Below are 20,681 nucleotides of genomic sequence, written 5' to 3' on the forward strand. Positions count from 1 at the left end.
GATACAACGACATGTGTCAACCAAGTCAGAGAGCCTGACCTCCCCATCCTGTTAGTTGTCCCTTTTGACAAACACGGGCTGCTGAATATAATTCTAACCTGAATCTTCACAAGTGACATGAGATTAAATATGATATGTACTGATGGAAAATAATAATGAACACAGCATGACTAGTGTAAGTTTATCCTAATCAAATTCTCAAAACACGTTTGCTGATTAGTATATAATACCTGTATATTGGGTTTTTTTTAGCAAACAATTTGAAATAAGTCAATATTTTTCAGTAAGCCTTCAATGTGTACTGTCAACTTTTTTAATACATACCTAAGTTTCCCATGGCAAGTCAAGATTGTTTCTGTGTGAAATTAAATACTGTCCTGTGGTTGTTAAAGTTTTTATTGTATTTCATGGTCATTCATTTTCCAATAGGTTCAGTAGGACTAAAGGTGGTCTCAACCATATAGTAGCTTGTTATAGCTAGGCTCTATTTAGGCATTTTTTATCTCCACGGCATGTAATGCGGGGTCATATAGTCGACGCCTCATCTGTCCGTCTGTCCGTCCCCCGTCCGTCCGTAATCATTTTGTTTCCGGAGCTTAACTCAGAAACCATTCAGTATTTTTAGACCAAACTTGATAGATATAGTAATCTCAGCCTATGGTTGTGCCTTTTGCTATTTACAGATTTTTGGCATTTATATTTTTTTTTGTTTTTCCATGGAACATTTTGGTGTTAGTCTTATGGTGGGGTGGGCTTCATTTCCGGAGCAGAACTCAAAAACCGTTCAATATTTTTCTGTAAAACTTGGTAGATATATCATTCTGAACCTATAGTGGTCCCTTTTAGTATTTATAGGTTTTTGTGATTTATTATTTTCTTGGTTTCCATAGAAATGTTTCAGACATAGTCTCAAAAGTGAGAGGTGTGTTTCGTTTCCAGAGCAGAACTCAAATTTTCACTATTTTTCTGCAAAACTTGGTAGATATTTCAGTCAGAACCTGAAGTGGTGCCTTTTGCTATGTACAGGATCTTGTGATGTATTATTTTCTCGGTTTCCATGGAAGCGTTTCGTACTTAGTCTCAAAAGTGAGAGGTGTGTTTGGTTTCCGGAGCTAAACTTAAAAACTTCTTAATATCTGTCAGTGTTACTTTGTAGATATGTGTGGCAGGCCCCAAAGTGGTGCCTTTTGCTATTTACAGGTTTTTATGATGTATTATTTTCTCGGTTTCCATGAACACATTGCTGATTTCGTTTCCAGAGCACAACTCGAAAACCATTCCATATCTTTCAAAAGATCTTGGCAGATATACGAGACAGATCTTGAAATGGTGACTTTTTCTGATTACAGATATATGGCTTTTGTATTTTTCATGAATTCCACTGAAACAATTCTGACTTGGTCTAAAAACACAATAAGTAACTGTCGGATGATTTGTTCTTTCAGATATGTGGGGGCCGGGGGGATATGCCATCTTCTGATGACTCTTGTTTGCTGTATTTGGCAACGTTATAGTCATACAGAAATATTCAACTTAGCATTGAATGAATAGCAGATTCTTGTCTTGTGAAATCATTATACAAATTATGATAAATGTTCTAAGATTATTTTTAGGACATGTTTTAGTTTATGATTACACAATGCCATTTAGAAAGTGGTCAGAAGTAACATGTCATATTTTGGATTACACTTTCTTTGTTAAGTAAAGAGGGTGTGGGTTCGAATCCCGGATGGGACTCAACTAAAAAATAAGTACTAGAATTTGTACTTTACCAAAAAAGTATGATCCCAAATATGTCCTGTGACTTACTTTAGGACATGACTTTGACGTTAAAGGGACAGTGTCATGTTTTTTCGCCAATTTTTTGGTCTATTATATATAGAGTGGTGCACTTGCACTCACTTGGCTTCCTTTTGATACAATAAATGACTTACTATCCCGTACAACTTGTGTGAAATCGATAATTGAAACTTCATGGTGAACATCTTCCTAGCAGATAACACTCTCCATGTATGGAAAGCATCTAATTGCTTTGTACATTGAAACCCGGTGGCGTTTTTTGTCAAACTAGCCTCAATCACAAGTTGTATTACAGGATATTCGTAAAGAGCTTTCCAAGGGTCATAACTCTTTGGGGTTTGCTTGTAAAAAGTTTGGGCAGAAGAGGGAGTGAGGTTTGATTTAATACATCACAGCATTAATTCATTCAAACCTTTTTATTTCATATTGTAATCTTAATGTGTATTTGTTTCGGGTAAATTATTGGTTGCTTCATTGGGGGTAGATAATTTGTATGAATGAGAAAAATGCAATGTATATTTTTAGAGAAGTGTTGCATGAAAGTGAGCCTGTAAGGAGCATATTCAGCTCAAGTCCCGCACAAAATCTGTGGTCCACCCAATGGGCATGTATTCAGATACTGGAGGGTCATTTTATAAAGAAAACACAAAAATTGTTTATTCATATTTTTTATCAAGTGCATTCAAATAGCAGCATATGACTACCAGTGATCATAATCAGTTACGACATATGAGGACTGATCAAAAAGTTCTGAGCCTACATAATTTCTAGACTGGTGATTTGAGCTCAGATCTGCTGTTCATGTATGTATACCCCAGTATGCTTCAAGGATCTGTTGCTTTCGAACTAGTTGATCTATTTGAGTAAAATACCTGGAAATACTGATGAAGAGCACTGTCCAACAACATTCAAAAGATTCGATGGTGTCACCAGTCTAGAAATTATGGAGGCTTAGAACTTTTTGACCAGCCCTCATACATATGACTCTCTGTTGCAGGACAATCAAACTGTTAATCATTGCCTTTAGTTTGAAGTAATTTGAGGGCCTCTGTTCAATAGTCATTTTCTTCCCACAGAGGTTACTTGTCATATCTTACTACAAACCTCTCTTCTAATACGACCCTATTTGCTGGTTCTCATAAAATCCCTAGCGGCAAATAATCTCAACTTGAATTATCTCCCTTATGTCTATCCAATCAGATACCAGCTTGACTAACCTAAGCAAGTTGGCCACTTGTGTTGATGTGACACACAAGTTTAATGGCTAGCTTGTCTGTTGTCAACGAGGACGACCGAGACGCCATTGAATCGCCATTTCACAGATGTTCTGTGTCTAGAAGAAACATTTGCGCCTCGTGTTGGGGAAGAGGTTCTAGTTTTCCTAGTGCATACGGAAATTATCGAGGCCTTACAAAAGATTACTTTTGAAAGAATGTTGCTGATTGCACAACTAAATCAGATGACAACCAATCACGAATCTTGAACACTCGCACCATGAAAGAGCCGTATTAGAACAGATGTTTTCAGGAAGATATGACAAGTAACCTGTGTGGGAAGAGAATGTTCAATAGTCAGAATATCAAAGGATTTCTAAATGAATGTGTGTGACCAATCTTTTTTCTGACATGTTTTGAGGCTGGGATGTTCCTGACTGCATTTTTTTCCCTTTTTCGCTTATCCAGGGCCTGGACTGCCTCAGCAGGGACCTGTCCAATCTCAAAACCAAGGAACCACACAAGAGTTGCAGCATCGTGGAGGAACAGGCCACGTGTAATCAGAGTGAGGCCATTCCTCTCCATTACGAACCTCTAAGCAAAGGGGAAAACAGACAAGACAGTCTTCAGGTGACCATCGCCATGCCGACAGACATCAAGGCATCTTGGCACCAGCTTTCCAAATCTTTGCTGCTGAGGAAGGGTGCCATGGCCAATTATGCTCTAGCTAAAGAGCACTTGTCGGTCCAGAAGTACGGACATGCACTCAAGCATGTGAGATTTGCATTACACTGCCTGGGTAAGTTCTCATATTCTATTGTGGAAATTCCAGAATTTGCCCTGCTGCCTCTTGCTTGTTGCTGCCGAGAAAGATTTCTTGGATCTCCATGCTGTTGTTTGTGCTATTGACCACTTGTTTGGTTTTTTTGATACAATATAGATATTGATGATATTCACCCTCTCTGGGGATTCCTTTAACACTTCTCAAACATCTCTGAAAATACCACATGAGTTGTGCTGTGTAAAGGTTATCAACTTTTAAGTGGAAAACCTAGTTGTTGTTTTTTTAAGATACACTCATATATTGCCGTTTTGTCCCATACAGAATAGAATCAAGTTTAAAAATTATATTGACTTACCCACTCATTCTGCCTTTGTCATACAAAAATGTGTTCCATGTTAGATATCGCTTGTGTGAGATCAGATGATATCTCTTAGGAGATATCACTTTGACAGTAGGTTTTGCACAATGCCCTGACAGTGCTGTGATGTCATGAACTTGATGACATCACAATGCTATGACATCGTTGCACTGCAAATCTAATGCCAGTGCTGTGTTCAGAGATGTATATTTTTCATTGAAAACTAATGAAAAATGATTTTGGATGATAAATAGAATCTCACCCTCGTGTCTGTTGATATCAATCATATCAACACTCACTGATAAAGTAAAAGTATCCTTGGCCAACCTCGGATATTTGTAACTTATCAACCCATGTTGATATATTTCATATCAGTAGACACTTGGGGAAGATTCTCTATCTATCTCACTCAGTCAACCATTAAATCACTCACTCACCAAGCGACTCATTCATTCACTCTTATCTCTCTCACCACCCTTATTCCACACTCACTCATCCACTCACCCTCCCACTCGCTCACCCTACCTCCCTCCCACCCAACAACTTAACCTTTCACTCACCCACTCACTGACCCTCCCACTCACTCACTCACTCACCGTCCCACTCACTCACCCAGCCACCATCCCACTCACTCACCCTACCACCCTCCCACCAAACAGCTCAACCTTTCACTTACCCACTCACTCACTCACTCATTCACCCACTCACTGTCCCTCCCGCTCACTCACTCATTCACCCACTCACTGTCCCTCCCACTCACTCACTCATTCACCCACTCACTGTCCCTCCCACTCACTCACTCACTCATATTCCCACTCACTGTCCCTCCTACTCACTCACTCAATCACTCAATCACTCACTCAGTCACTCACTCACTCAGTCACTCACTCACTCACTCACTCTGTGTGTGCTACAGATGCTATGAGGAAGCTGGTGCCCAGCAAGGAAGGGGAGAACCTTGAGCTGCTGATGCTGATCCTAGAGCTGGCTGGGGACATCCACCTCCTCATCAGTCACATCAGTCGCGGCTTTGAGGAACACAAGAGAGACTATGGTGACATGTCGGAGGAGGAGGCGGTGGTGTTGGATGCTGCCCAGAGCGTTGTCCCTAATCCAGGTAGAGTCATATGGAGCAGAACCTTAGCTGATGATCCCATGTTTATATCCATCAACATGTCGCATCATGACATGACTGTGTGGGATTTATCATAATATCAGTCACTTATTTGTCTGGTCCAGATTTCATTATGCACACCTGACCACCATAGGGATCACTGATATCACAGATTATAGCTATAATGGATAGAATTATCATTCAAACACCTTCATGTTATTAGAAATGAGTGGGCCACTGTAACATGATAATGTCCAGAAAATGCTCGACGATGGGACATTTTGTTAGGTGATGTCATAAGTAGCTCAGCTGTTGAAGTTCAATCACCTACGGCTCGTTTGAACTTGGGTTTATTATTGAATATATATCTGGCTCACGTTCGTCAAATGTACCTCTGTCATCATGCACTTTCTTGCCTGTGCCAACCATAGCGATTGAACCATAAATTACCACATAGAGCAATGAAAATATCAACTTGGAAGTTTATCATGGTAGAGCACTGAAAACAATGGCGGCTGGTAGTATGGGCAAAGGTCAAGGTCGAATGTCGTCACTCTCAATAGTGACATCATCTGTGTTGTTCTATGACGTGTCTATATTTGTAAAAAGTGTGTCAGTGACCTCCATCATTTGTTGTTAGCAGTAAAGGTTTCTAAACTGATGTCGTTTTTATTCTTATTTTATTAAAAATTCTGTTCATTTTAGCTATAATAATGGTAACACTATTTTTCAGGGCATTATCATTTGCAGGAGCCCTCGTTCTTCTCAACTGCCCTCCTTCGCTGGACAGTTAATGAAAGACCTCAGGCTTCTGCGAATGATGATGTCCTGAAAAATATCATTACCGCTATGGTGAACAACACCTGGTCATTCTCATACCTTGTTTTGTCAATTTCTTTCTATTCAGTTTCTGTGGGTCCGAAAAGCCTTAGCTTAATTTCTTGTCAGTTTAGTGGTATAGCCATAGTGGGACCATCTCCAGTTACCCAATGTATTACGACTGTATTGTAATGTGATAAATACTGTGGACCTACTTGTCACCATAGTGATCTGTAGCCGCAGAAGTGACTGAAATCTCTAGAAACAGTAACTGAAGTAATCATGCAATGCTGATCATTTTTAAAGCATAATCTAGTATACCAATACACTGGCAAAACTCTACATCCTGACCATTAACTACATGCATTGCTTGCCATTATCTGTGATACAGAGTACTCGTGGGTGTACACATGGACGTTGAGCATGGAGCAGAACCTGGTACACAGTAGTCGGTGCTACGAGCTGGCCTACCAGATTGGGACCAAGATCAAGTGTAGCAAGGATACACGGGTCAGTCTGTCCAAACGTCACGGCAACTCCCTCAATGAGCTCGGTGTGTGGTACATGAACCAAGCCCAGGTGTTCTTGCAGTCAGGTAGGTGAATCAACGCCCCAAGTAGACAGGTTGACCAGCAGAGAGGCTTGATCACCAGACAGGCTTGACAAACATATAGGCTTGACTTTGAAATAGGCTTGACCAGTAAACACACTTGACAGACTTGACCAGTAGACAGGCTTGAACAGCAGACAGGCTTGACCAGTAGACTTACTTGGCTGGCTTGACCAGTAGACAGGCTTCACAAGCTGACCGGCTTGACCAGCACACAAGCTTGACCAGCAGATAAGCTTGACCAGCAGACATACTTGACAGGATTGCTCAGCAGACAGGCTTGACAAGCAGATGGACATGACTAGCAGATGCTCTTGACTAGGAGAAAGGCTTGACCAGCAGGCATACTCGACCAGCAGACATGCTTGCCAAACAGATAGGCTTGACCAGTTGACCAGACATACTTGACAGGCTTGACCAGTAAACAGGCTTGACAAGCGGACAGGCTTGGCCAACAGACAGACGTTACAAGCAGATTGGCTGGACAAGCACATAGACTTGACCAGTAGACATATTTAACAGGCTTGACAAGCAGACAGGTTTGACCAGCAGATAGGCTTGACTAGCAGATAGGCTAGACTAGCAGATAGGCTAGAAAAGCAGAAGTCTTGTGCGGCAGCTATATGCTGGACAACCAGACCTAGGTGATAAGCTTCACCTAGGGAAAGGCTTGAGTACCAGACAAGCTTGACCAGCAGACAGGTTTGACTAGCAGATTGGCTTGACAAGCAGATAAACTTGACCGGTAGTCATACTTGACGGGCTTGACCAATAGACATACTTGACAGGCTTGACCAGTAGACATGCTTGACAAGTAGACAGGCTTGACCAGCAGATAGGCTTGATCAATAGACATACCAGTAGACAGGCTTGACAAGCATACCTCTACCTGCAGACATGCTTGACTAGCACATAGGCTTGACTAGGAGACATGCTTGACAAGCAGTCTGCACCCTCAGACTGGCTTGACTAGCAGACAGGCTTTACCAATAGACAGGATTGAATAATAAACAGGCTTGACAAGTTAGTTAAAAATAGTCACATTTGTATCAAACATTGTTTTGGGGAACATGCTCAAGCCATGATTACTGTAATGAAGTGTGTTGTCATAACTACACAGGACTAGAGGTGCTACTTTTGGTCCACAGGTGCCATTGAACCATCCAGCAAGATGAAAGACTTGTGGGAGAAGAGTCAGCAGTGTTTCACGTCAGGGATCACAGCCTTCGCCAACATCCACGACAAGGCCAACCAAGCACTGCTGATGTCCAACAGCGGCCGACTGATGCGTCTGTGTGCCCAGTGCTACACCCAGCAGACGATGCAGCAGTCTCGCCCCGAGTTCAGTCTCCAGGAGAAACAATACTATTCCAAGGTAGCATTACTGAGACAGATCTTAGTAATCAGGAACCATGAAGATGTAGTTTAGGTGGTCTTAAGCAACAACTGCTTGCTTTGAGAAATGACTCAGACGGTCAGCTTCTTTCTTGATGCATGTCCTAATGTCCCAAGTGTGTATATGAATGCTCATGACATCAATCACGGGATTGTCTTGTCCAGATTCAATTATTTCGAGACTGCCATTGAAATAAAGATGGTTTGGTTTGTGGGAACAAGAGATATGTTTCAATGTGGCTTTTCAGCATTGAGCTTGTGAGTGTCTACATCTTGTACATGTGTATATTGCTGAGTACGGCATAAAAATAATCAGTAAAAAAACTGACAAAAAATTCTATGTTACATGTAGCTGACAAGTTGTTGACTAGGAAATAGCATAATCAGTTTCACACCAGATCAGATGGTGAAGTCTAAATGAATTACAGGTACAATCTGAGTGAGATGTAGATAACAGATGTTTTGGCAATTCAAAACAGTGTGTTCACAATTTTTTTTATTTCCAGGCCGTAGACTGCTATCAGAATGCTCTAACTGTCCTTGGCCCAGGGGAGAAAACTCCCAATGACCTGAGAGAAATCCGAGAAGCAGTGAAGTGGGACCTGTCCACCACCTACTTCAACATGGCAATGCTGCTACAAGACTACCCCCCTCACACTAGTCAGACTCAGGAGGAGGTAGGGGACCAGAACAATATTTTATATTTTAAATGTGACGAAACTCATGTATGTTAAAATAATGTTGGCAGTTCCATATAATGTCAGTCAGAAATACTGAAAAATACTTTCCTGTCTGTATTGTGTATTTGTATCTTCTAGGTTGAGAAGAGTGTAACAGAGCTAATGAACAAATCTCTCAAGTACTGTGTTCCTAATAACAAGTCGGACTCGAATCAGCTGGTGCAACAGTTCCGAGCTGCAACCATCAACCACCGACTGGCCTCACTGTACCATCACTCTTATATGTCCCAGGTACATCCAGCAATCTCATAACAGTCAGGGCACCATCCCACAAGTCATAGTGCTGCGATTGTTGTTTGTCAGGTTTAAAGGATGGGAGTTATGACCGTCATTGTCTTGTGGAACAGTGCACTGGTCTGATTCAATGCTTACAATTTGATAACCCCTGAAAGAAGGGCATTTTTCTATTTTGGAATGTGTTCTTGAACCAAACAGATGTAAGTTTTCTGATATCATTTAGATCATGATATCATCTTTTCCTGAATGTTAAAATTTCAACAAAAGACAACGCATACATGTGCCAAATATTCCTTTGTTCTCAAAATGACAGGGCATGCAAGATATTCAGTCAAACTGATGCTGCTGCTTTTAGCATGTACGTTCTGAGCTGTCTTTTTAAGTTCTTTTTTGATGTTCAGAAATCAATATTGTGTGATCTACAGGCAAAGAGGAATCATGGCGGAGGAGATTGATAGATTGATAATAATTCCATATTTCTACTCTTTTCTTGTTTTTGTTCTTACAGTAATTTTAGTTTCTACGTTTTAATTCTTGTGATTCCTGTACAGATAATCCTCTCAATCCTTGTTTTAAGAGTATGTTATGACCAGAGATATTTCTTTAATACACAGGGCACACATAAACATTTCATCCCAGAACATATTTCTTGGTATGAAACATGTAAATTAACACAAGACAGTGTTTAATACAGTACTGTGTAACACGATGTGTTCCCTGTACATCCAGTTGGATTACCAGTATTGACCTTCAACGCTCACCTTTTATTCTTCAGACAAATGACCAGAAGAAGCGCCACCTACGGCAGTTGGCAGACAACCACTACGACCGAGCATTCCGACTGTTCCATCAGGCAGAGTCACACACAGAACTGCTCCGCGTTCAGCTGGAGAGGGTCGCCATGTTGGAGACAGCACTGCAAGGTATTCATTGACCAAAATCTTTGGTCGATTCATGTTTTCCTGTTTGCTGAGTCAGGTGATCAGAGCCAGGCTCATCAGGTCAGATACATGCCAACAAGAGATGAAGAGAGATGGATCTACTATGGTAGTGGTTATCCACGGAAATCGGGCTAGCTGTGTCTGAAGGTTACTAGCCCACAAATTAATTCACTAGCTCAAAATATGAATGTTGATACTAAGCTAAAGATTACGCAAAGGTAGGATACTGTTATTTATCAGGCCATAATCTTGCGTGATTTAAAAGTGTATTATTACTTAACAAGTTGGAGAGTGATATAATTAAACACTGACCACAAAAATTCACTACAGTCAGCCAATGGAGATATACTGGCCTGACTGGATTTTCACTAGCCATGGGCAAACGAGCATTTGGCTATCACATTGGTCCTTGGCACTTCAGCATACATGGCCAGTGGTCTCCTATTACTTTGACCATGTGAAGAGCCATTGCTTGTAAGAGGCAACTAGCAGGATCGGGTGACCAGGCTTGCTGCCATGTCATTGTATCCTAGTTGCATGTTGATCACTGGACTGTCTTGTGCATACTTGATTATTTACAGACTGCCACCATAGAGCTGTAATATTGATAAATGTGGTTTTAAACAACAAACAAACAAATCCTATTACTCTGCTGTTTGATGTTAAATGTACAGTGTGCGTGCTACAATCCTGTTTGTTACAAGTCTGTGTCAGCCCTGTTTTTACTGATACAGAATATCCTTGTCTGACAAAGGGATGTAACTAGAAGGCACTAAAGATATTGTCATTCAATGTGCCTTAGGGAAGACAGTAATCTGTTAAGAGTTGCAGCCCTTAGTTGTGTCAAGATCTGTTGACCTTCAGAATACAGAATTCCCATAAGCCATGAGTCATGAATGTTGATAACTTACTCACTGCCAGGCACTAAGTGAGTGTTACTGTGCTGAATGTTTGCATGTTAAAACTGACTGTAGTTTATCTGTCCAAGTGAGCCACACTTTTGTGACAGAATAAAAGAAATCTGTAAATACTGTAAATCATTGAATTTTTGTGAGCATGATATTTTTGCGAAAATTGCGAATGACTTGAGCTCGCAAAAATATCATGACGCAATTTGCTGGTAGAATACAATGAATAATCAGCAAACAACCTGTCCTATCCTCGCTTTATTCTTCACCAGTTCATATAAATTAACATTAGATCTAGACAATACATATATTAAGCAATGACAACAATGCGAAGAATGGCTAATTACTAGCATTACTCGTACTCACATGTCACATGTCAAACAATGGATACCTGAACAAAAGTCACTCAATCAGTACATCTGATAGTCTAGACAGACGCCAACCATGCAACACACATTTCTTAGAGAATTTTTGAAAGGCCGAGACCATCCAGCGGGCGTGGATAGGTTTCATGACACTTATCTGGAGATCAACAGCTTCACTGACACTGACTAAACTGGTCCTTCATCAGTGCCAATTTATTAGAGTCATTCCATTTAATTTAATCCCTTTGAACTGTTTTAATCTTTTCTGGCCTATGCAGCAAGTGTTGTTTTTAGGAAAACATCACTGATTACATACATGCAGAAGTACTCCACTGAATGGTGTTCAAGATTAGTGGAAAACTTTAATATGTGATTGGATTTACTTCGGATAAAGCTTTCAGATGCAAGTAAGCTTTGAAACTGTCAAACTAAACTATGTTTTGAGAATTAGGCAAGTCGCAAAAATATTGTGACGTAAAAACGTTTGTTGGTCTCCACTCGCAAAAATGTCATGACACAAAAATTTCGTGATTTACAGTAATCGAGTCTTGCACAGACAATCCAGACAAACAGCATGAGCATTGATATATTTATATATACAATTCAGTCTAAGTAAACTTAGTCTCAGTGTTATTCGTTACACTCCACGGCCGAGTCTAACAAACCCTTGTAGAAGGTTGCGTCAGGTAACCTTTGAGTGACCTATGACTGCCTAATCAATAGCGAGATGGTTAAATATATTTAACCAATCAAACAACGGCTACTACTTAGGGATCGGACGCACATACAAAATATTCAGGCCACTGACACACAACTCTCCACAAACAAAATCTGCATATAATGCAGTTATTTGACCTGCAGTATATACGCTTTAGGGTTTCTGATGACATAGAGATGACATCCTTGAATATTGCCAAAACCACTATTTTCAGCGACTGGTTAATCCCTGTTGTCGTGGTTGTAACGTGTGCCACGTGCATCACCTGGAATCAATCGTACGCTAAATAGCATTCGGAATCGTTTGTTTACGAACCTTTTTGAGATAAAAAGTTCAAAAGGTATGGTTGAAGTGTGTTGAAGACCAATTCCCATCCAGATTTTTAAAATTGTTTTGGAGTAAACACTCAATGTAAGAAATTGCAACCAGTAGTTCTTGTCATCAGTATCTTGGCACTATCTGAAGGAAGATGTTCTCTTCTGATCTTTTACAAACATCTGGAATTCTTTGTATATGTGTGGGATTTACAAAGTTGTTTTTATGTTTCAGGTCTGTCAGTGGCCAAGACTAGGCTCCGCTCTCTCAATGCAATCACCGGTCTTCTGGTGTCATGTGCCCCCTCGGTCAGTGTGCTGGTCAGTCCCACCGAAGACACTCCAGACCAGGTTGAAAAGTCTGAGGAGGATAGTCTAAGCTTCATCTTGGAATCTCGCATACAGTTTGTTTTCCTACAGCTTGTCAAATGCTACAGCTCAGGTTTCAAGAGGTGAGGCTGTTTGAAGTAGTAAACGTACCAGGGTGCTGCTTCTCAAGGCAGTCTTTGTAAGTGAGCAAGTTTAGTTTTATGCCACATTCAATATTCCATCTGTGTTGCGGCGGTCTGTGAATAATCATGTCTGGACCAGACAATTCAGTGATCAACAGCATGAACATTGTGCTATGCAGTTCGGATACGATGACATTGTCAACACAGTCAGCGAGCCTAACCACCCGATCCCATAAGTCGCCTCTTACGATAGGCATATGTTATTGATGATCAGTATCAGCACAGAGGTTGTGTTTTCTCCAGAGCTTGACGTAGGCAAATGATTATCACTGTGTTAATCATTTGTGAAGGGTTCGCTGGACTCTGGAGCATTTGTTGTTCTTTACACTCTGTTATAATGATACATCACCACTGAGAAGGTGAAGTCACGAGATTTAGAGGGTGTTGGAGCTGTCTCAATTTTCTTGCATATTCCAATATAAGTTACCCATTTTCTTGTTCTGGTTTACCAGCTTTTTTCAAATTTATATTTGGACTTGGTCCCAACTTTGTCTGTATTGCAGAATTTTGTACCAAACTCTTATGTAACTTTACCCACACTTGCTGTAATTAACACCAGATGTTCAACCTACCTCCTGATCTGTTTATACCATGGCCCCCAGTATGGTGATCTACCTTCAGTTGTTGGTGATCAATAGCCCATTTTTACATGGTATTGTCTAACATAGTTTCTTGCTTTTAAATATACATTCTAGCTAGTTTTAACTCTTTTTGTGATACAGTCCATCAATGACAGTCTGTCGATGACTGAACTGTATTTATTATGTATTCACAACATTTCTTGTCACTATATGGCTGCAATGCTGCTGCTGTGACGTTAAATTTTAACTCCCTCACTCACTGATCTGTTTATACAAAGGAAAAGGTAATCTTACTGACAAATGTACTGCTGAGTAAACATGTACTAGGGAAATTCAAACAAAGCTGCAACATGCTACTTACTTTATCCCAAGCTGTGAATTAAGAAGCTTGTGGCAAGATTGGAGCTTGATAGTTGATTGCTCTATTCTATGGCTGGCTCACAAATTAAATACACAAGCTCTAATATGAGCTGGGATAATGTTAAATGTGATTTTACGTCCCAGTGACACCTGATTTGTTGATTTGTAGTTAAATGTCACTCTCATTAATGTTCCTCCAATGGCAGTGTTTTTTAAATAATCGAGTCTGGACCAGATAATCCAGCGACCATTCAAGACCAATTCAAGTACTTGCCCTTGGTATGAAAGCTAAATACATAATATTTGTTGCAGTAATGGGAAACATTAAATCTGTTTGTTCCACTTGATCTTATTGTCAGTGAAATAATCAACACAGCCTTGACATTATTTATTCCAGTAAACATAATTAGGAGGGTTCACAGCACTTATGCTTAGTCTCTGAATGACATATGTTTGACAAAAACAAACAATTGCTTACAAACTGAAAAGGAGCCCCATTGTGAGTGGAGACTGAATTTTCGACTTGATTCATTTACTGATTCAGCATTTGGGGCTGAGTATTGTGACACATTAGTCACAGTTTGTGATAAACCCTAGAAGTCTGTCTGATTTGTCCATTATTTGTTTTCAGCAAAGTAGACATGGTGAGCAGACTGAAGGCTGCCTATGCAAGGAGCCTTCAGAAAACAGACAAGCCAAAATGTCTTCGATCTCGGTGGGCCTGGATTAGAACTCTTCTGTCTGATCTGCAGAATCTTCATGATGGCATCACCAAAGATGCGACATGATCTACAACAGAGTACAACTTTTGCGTATTATTCAGTGTTGTGTGCAATCATCCTGATAGCCTTTTTACATTGTCAAAGTACAAAATGGCATTCAACAGAATAAAACTGGTTTGCAAACTTCTGTGTAGTCTGCTCTTTGTGATAGAATTGATACACTGCCAAAATACAAAGTCAAGATACAATATGCCATACAACATGATTACAACTAGATTATAAGCTTGAGTGATCAGTTGTCGTCATGATAGAACTGATACATTGTCAAAATACAAAGTCAAGCTACAATATGTATCCATATGTCTGTCTGTATGAAACAGGGAATGTACTCCACTTCACCTCAAAAAGGCTGTTTGGAATTCAATGAACTTTTACATGGGCTTGTTGGGGACTCTAATTGTGTGCATCTCATATTTTGTTTTTGTATTTTATTGTTTTTCTTGTAAGTTTAGAGACATCTGAACACAGGTACATTTCTGAATTTCTCTGTGATGATAGTGTAATAGGGGATGTACGTTATCCACTTCTCCTCAAAAACTGCTGTATGGAATTCATTTATAGATTACACAAGTGCTGTATTGGGACACTTAAGCCATGCATCTCATTTTTTGATGTTATAATTTGTTTATTTTTCCAATTTTAATGCCGTTTGAAGTAATCTTTTTCAATTTCTCTCTGAACATAATGTCATAGGGGATGAATTCTATCCGCTTCTCCACAAAAGCTGCTCAACAGATTTGATTGAGCTTCTATGAGTGTTTCATTGGGACTCTAAAGGTGTGCATCTTATACCTTGTTCATCCAGTATCTTGATTTTGTCACTTTTACAGATGTTAGTTAAATTTTGTATTTTTCATCCTGTTTGTTCCATACTGCTATTACAAGTTTAATATCCCCAGTTGTGCGGTTAGCACGAAACCGGGGCTATAGTATTAGGGTCCGTCCGGTTGTACGTATGTACAAATTGGAATATCTTAAGAACCATTCACTAGATTCTTTTCATATTTGGTACCTAGGTTCATCATAGTAAACTCAGGTGTCAGTCAGGTTTAGTGACCTTTAGCTTCATTTCATGGTCATAAGGGGACTTTATCCTTTTACCCTTGTCAGTGAGATATCTCAAGAACAATGTCCAGAATTTTCTTCATACTCAGCACCAAGCTTATTCTAGGGAAGGTGCAGGGCTCAGGAGATTTTGGTGACCATCACTTAATTTTCAAGGTCATGTCGACCCTTTGTAGATTTCAGTATGTTAAGCAGCATGTTAAGCTTGTCAGAGAGAAATCTCGAGAACCATTCACTGGATTTTCTTTAGATTCAACTCCAAGCCTGAGGTGCAGGGCTCAATAGATTTTGGTGATCTTCACGTAATTTTCAAGGTTATGGCAATACTTCGAAGATTTCAGCATGTTATGATGCATGTTAAGCTTGTCCATTCTCTGGATATTCTTCGAATTCAACTTCAAGCTTCATCTAGGGAAGATGCAGGGCCCAGTAGATTTTGGTGACCTTCACTTAATGTTCAAGGTCACAAAGACACTTTGATGATTTCAGCATGTTCACCTGCATGTTAAGCTTGTCATCATAATATCTCAAGAACTGGTCACTGGATTTTCTGATTCATAACCAAGCCTCATCTAGGGAAGGCACTTTTTACTTCATTTTAAAGTACTACCTTCATTTTCATTACTTTTTAAGTTTGATTTGACAATTTGCGGTGGTGGATTATGTCACCTTAGTGACAATGCTAGTTTACCCTTGTACTATGAACCTTCATGATGTAGGTTTAGTTGTACTGTGGTAGGTAAGTTCTTTGTGACATACATTTCCAAAGAAGTATTAGCCTTGGAAACTTCAAATATGTTTATTTTTTTATCAACCATGATATTTGTTTCATAAAAATTAATCACCAGAGCACACTCAGAGTAGAGAAATCTTCCTACAGCAGCAGGGGATCCGTGTCCCAGGACACAATTTTATCTCGTTCTTTTTACTTATTGATGTTGTATTGTTTTCTTTGTAAGGTCAAGGTTCCTTGTTTATTGTAAGGTCAAGGTGTCATGTTTCGTTCATGAGGTCAAGGTTTCATATTTTGTTATTTATATATAGTTTAAGTTATTTTATAGTTTTTTTTTTCAGATGTAAACTGTAGACATTCAACAAAACTGACCACGAGAATTCTTTTATGTTGACAGTTATAATGAAAACATAGGTTATCAAGTCCTTTCCTAGAAAGGTGTCGGATTCAGTGTCAAAATATCATTGACAGAGCTCTGAGTCATGAACCTGTTGTGTCAGTCTCCATAACAACAGACCACATACTAGTAGACTGAAATATTTGTGTGGTTCCTTTTTGCCATGAAAGTAACTGTAGGAATGGTCTAAATGGGGGAGTGTTGTATTAGTGAACAGAATATAAAGATTTGTATGCATCTCTCATTTTCAATTGTGTCAAGATTTGATGCCATGGTTTGGCTACGTACTGCTAAATATCTCATTTGTATTTTTGTACATTGGTGCAGATGTGCCATTTGTCATGTTTATCTTCATAATTATGATGATGATTTGGCACGGAGTGGAAATTTACTATTGGATTGATATGTTTATGTGGAAAAATGCTCAAAAGGTTCTACATTGTGGCTGTGATTGTGTTAATGTTTGTGATTTTGTTAATAAACATTTACAAAGCTGTTGCTGAATTTGTTATCTCTGTGCCAGTGAAGTGAAATCCTACACAGTGCTGACTCTCAAATGTGTTATTCACACAACCAGTGATGTGTAACCACCTCACACACAGCCAGTGATGTGTAACAATCATCCATGCAACCAGTGATGTGTAGCAATCATGCACACAACCAGTGATGACTAACGGTTGCCCACACAACCAGTGATGTGTAACCACCTTGCACACACAGCCAGTGATGTGTAGCTATCATCCATGCAACCAGTGATGTGTAACAATTACCCACACAGTGATGTGGAACCATCTCGCACATGACCAGTGATGTGTAACTATCATCCACATAAACAATGATGTGCAACAATTACCCACACATTCAATGAGGTGTAATAATTACCCACATTCAATGATGTGTAACAATTACCCACACAACCAGTGATGAGGAACAATTGCCTACACAACTAGCAATGTTTAACCATCTCACAACCAGTGATGTGTAACAATTACCCACACAACCAGTGATGAGGACCAATTACCTACACAACCAGCAATGTGTAACCATCTCGCACACAACCAGTGATGTGTAACCATCTCGAATACAACGTGTAAGAATTACCCACAAAACCAATGAGGTGTAACCATCTCGCAAACAACCAGTGATGTGTAACAATTACCCACACAACCAGTGATGTGTAACAATTACCCACACAACCAGTGATGTGTAACAATTACCCACACAACCAGTCATGAGGAACAATTACCTACACAACTAGCAATGTGTAACCATCTTGCAAACAACCAGTGATGTGTAACCATATCTCGAAAACAACCATGCAGTGATGTGTAACAATTACCCACACAACCAGTCATGAGGAACAATTACCTACACAACTAGCAATGTGTAACCATCTTACAAACAAACAGTGATGTGTAGCCATCTCGCAAACAAACAGCAATGTGTAACAATTACCCACACAACCAGTGATGTGTAACCTTCTCGCAAACAACCAGTGATGTGTAACCATCTCGCAAACAACCAGTGATGTGTAACAATTACCCACACAACCAGTGATGTGTAACTATCTCGCAAACAACCAGTGATGTGTAGCCATCTCGCAAACAAACAGCAATGTGTAACAATTACCCACACAACCAGTGATGTGTAACCTTCTCGCAAACAACCAGTGATATGTAACCATCTCGCAAACAACCAGTGATGTGTAACAATTACCCACACAACCAGTGATGAGGAACAATTGCCTACACAACTAGCAATGTGTAACCATCTCGCAAACAACCAGTGATGTCTAACCATCTCGCAAACAACCAGTGATGTCTAACAATTACCCACACAATCAGTGATGTGTAACCATCTCGCATACAAACAGTGATGTGTAACAATCTCGCAAACAATCAGTGATGTGTAACCATATCTCGAACACAACCAGTGATGTGTAACAATTACCCACAAAACCAGTGATGTGTAGCAATATCGCATACAACCAGTGATGTGTAACAATTACCCACAAAACCAGTGATGTGTAGCAATATCGCATACAACCAGTGATGTGTAACAATTACCCACACAACCAGTGATGTGTAGCAATATCGCATACAACCAGTGATGTGTAACAATTACCCACAAAACCAGTGATGTGTAGCAATATCGCATACAACCAGTGATGTGTAACAATTACCCACACAACCAGTGAAGTGTAGCAATATCGCATACAACCAGTGATGTGTAACAATTACCCACACAACCAGTGATGTGTAGCAATATCGCACACAACCAATGATGTGTAACAATTACTCACACAACCAGTGATGGGGTCGCGTACCGATCTGTCGAATATCAGATTTCAGAGTCTTCGACGGACTTAAGACCTGTCGGGGTTTAAGGGCTCTACAACGGATGAAGACTGTGATCTTAGCCATTAATTAGTTCTCAAACCACGGTATCATACAGGAAAGAGACGCAAGAGATGCCGTGTGGTTTTCTATGTATTTTTGAATCTGCATTCAATAAATTGAAACAGTTATTTCATTGACACACATTTTCAGTTTGTAGGACTGGTACACACGATCACCATATTCTGTGCAAGTGTTCATGCGCCTTCTGTCCACTGTGTCTTGGTTTCATTTAGTTTAGACCCGTGAAGGTCCGGGAAAGAATAGGCCTTCAGCAAGCCATGTTTGCCATAGAAGGCGACTTTGCTTGTCATAAGAGGCAACTAACGGGATCGGGTGGTCAGGCTCGCTGACTTGGTTGACACATGTCATCGGTTCCCAAATGCGCAGATCGACGCTCATGTTCTTGATCATTGGATTGTCTGGTCTAGACTCGATTATTTACAGACCGCTGCCATATAGCTGGAATATTGCTGAGTGCGGCGTGAAACTAAACTCACTCACTCAATTGATTTACTCTGTTTATTACAAAGGTCAACGAACAACATGAAAAATACATGTTTGGAGACTCATCTACATCTAGATGAAAAGAGGAATGTCTAGATGTCACATGTTCAGATATTTAGATGAAATTGTGTCTTTGTAATTTGTGCTGTTTGTTTGTATTATAGTGTTACAAATATAACATACATATTCTCAATTAGGTTATTTTAACGCTCCGAGTTGCGTTTATAATCTGTTATGTGGTCTCTGCTTGTATTTTATATAATATTTGGTTTCGTTGGGCAGAGTAGTTTGCTTGAAGTGCAGTATCAGCATTGTTTTGGCCTTATTTTCATTTGGAGTCGCAAACTGACGTTGGATGTATACAATAGTAACAGGATGTTGTTGTTTTTTTATTATTTTATTTTAATTTTTTTTCCAGAACATGTACGTATTGGTAATTTTGAAAACCATTTTGGCGTACCTGTTACCATGCAGTTCTTACTGTGCTCCGACAAGTAAAAAAAAACAGGATCAGTTAGATGATTGTGAGCAAGTATGGCGTATTATCGACGGTTGTGGACGAAGATTAATAATGCCAGATATTCCCATATCCCATAAAATTTTGAAAATTTGACAGGAATTTCGAAAACGGGAAGGAATGACGGACGTAGTTATCTTTCCTGCTGTGGGACACTGTTTCCGCAAGGTGTCGCAGGACATAAACAACGCCCTCTTGCGGCTTACTTGAAAATGTGGGGAAAACAAAAATGGCGGAAGACCAGGTGAGAGGATTGTCGTGTAGTAAAGCTTGTTTAACTCATCATCGGTCTGGAGTTGACTGTCAGAATTGGCCCACAAACAAACTGCTAATATGTTTCAAATACAGAGTAAACTGCCAAAGTGTTTGCATCGGAAATTATCTCGATAGCTACCCGTGACAGTTGGGCAATGTTGAAATTAGCGGGCATGTGACATCATTTTACACATTCTGCATTAACAAATAGGGCATAAGCATGGTCGTGTGCGTATTGACAGTTGAATTAGTGTGATTG

At 39.9% G+C, this 20,681-nt stretch overlaps 2 protein-coding genes across 4 annotated transcripts in view; both read left to right on the forward strand.

The window, feature by feature from the left end:
- Positions 1 to 17,241, forward strand: part of LOC137265911 (erythroid differentiation-related factor 1-like) — a 35,024-nt gene extending 17,783 nt beyond the window's left edge. The window contains exons 14-22 of the mRNA XM_067801388.1: positions 3,483 to 3,813; positions 5,073 to 5,273; positions 6,481 to 6,684; positions 7,848 to 8,074; positions 8,601 to 8,771; positions 8,913 to 9,065; positions 9,847 to 9,994; positions 12,553 to 12,769; positions 14,402 to 17,241. Coding sequence (XP_067657489.1) covers positions 3,483 to 3,813; positions 5,073 to 5,273; positions 6,481 to 6,684; positions 7,848 to 8,074; positions 8,601 to 8,771; positions 8,913 to 9,065; positions 9,847 to 9,994; positions 12,553 to 12,769; positions 14,402 to 14,558 — 1,809 coding nt within the window. The 3' untranslated portion in view covers positions 14,559 to 17,241. The remainder of the gene's footprint in view (positions 1 to 3,482; positions 3,814 to 5,072; positions 5,274 to 6,480; positions 6,685 to 7,847; positions 8,075 to 8,600; positions 8,772 to 8,912; positions 9,066 to 9,846; positions 9,995 to 12,552; positions 12,770 to 14,401) is intronic.
- Positions 17,242 to 20,325: 3,084 nt separating this feature from the next.
- Positions 20,326 to 20,681, forward strand: part of LOC137265235 (exportin-7-like) — a 51,998-nt gene continuing 51,642 nt past the window's right edge. For all 3 annotated transcript variants that reach the window (XR_010954926.1, XM_067800589.1, XM_067800590.1), the window contains exon 1: positions 20,326 to 20,411. Coding sequence is in view for 2 of the 3 variants with exons in the window: in XM_067800589.1 (XP_067656690.1) it covers positions 20,397 to 20,411 (15 nt within the window). In the remaining variant the exon portion in view is untranslated. The remainder of the gene's footprint in view (positions 20,412 to 20,681) is intronic.

Source organism: Haliotis asinina, chromosome 15, assembly GCF_037392515.1.
Source record: "Haliotis asinina isolate JCU_RB_2024 chromosome 15, JCU_Hal_asi_v2, whole genome shotgun sequence".
Lineage (NCBI taxonomy): Eukaryota > Metazoa > Mollusca > Gastropoda > Lepetellida > Haliotidae > Haliotis > Haliotis asinina.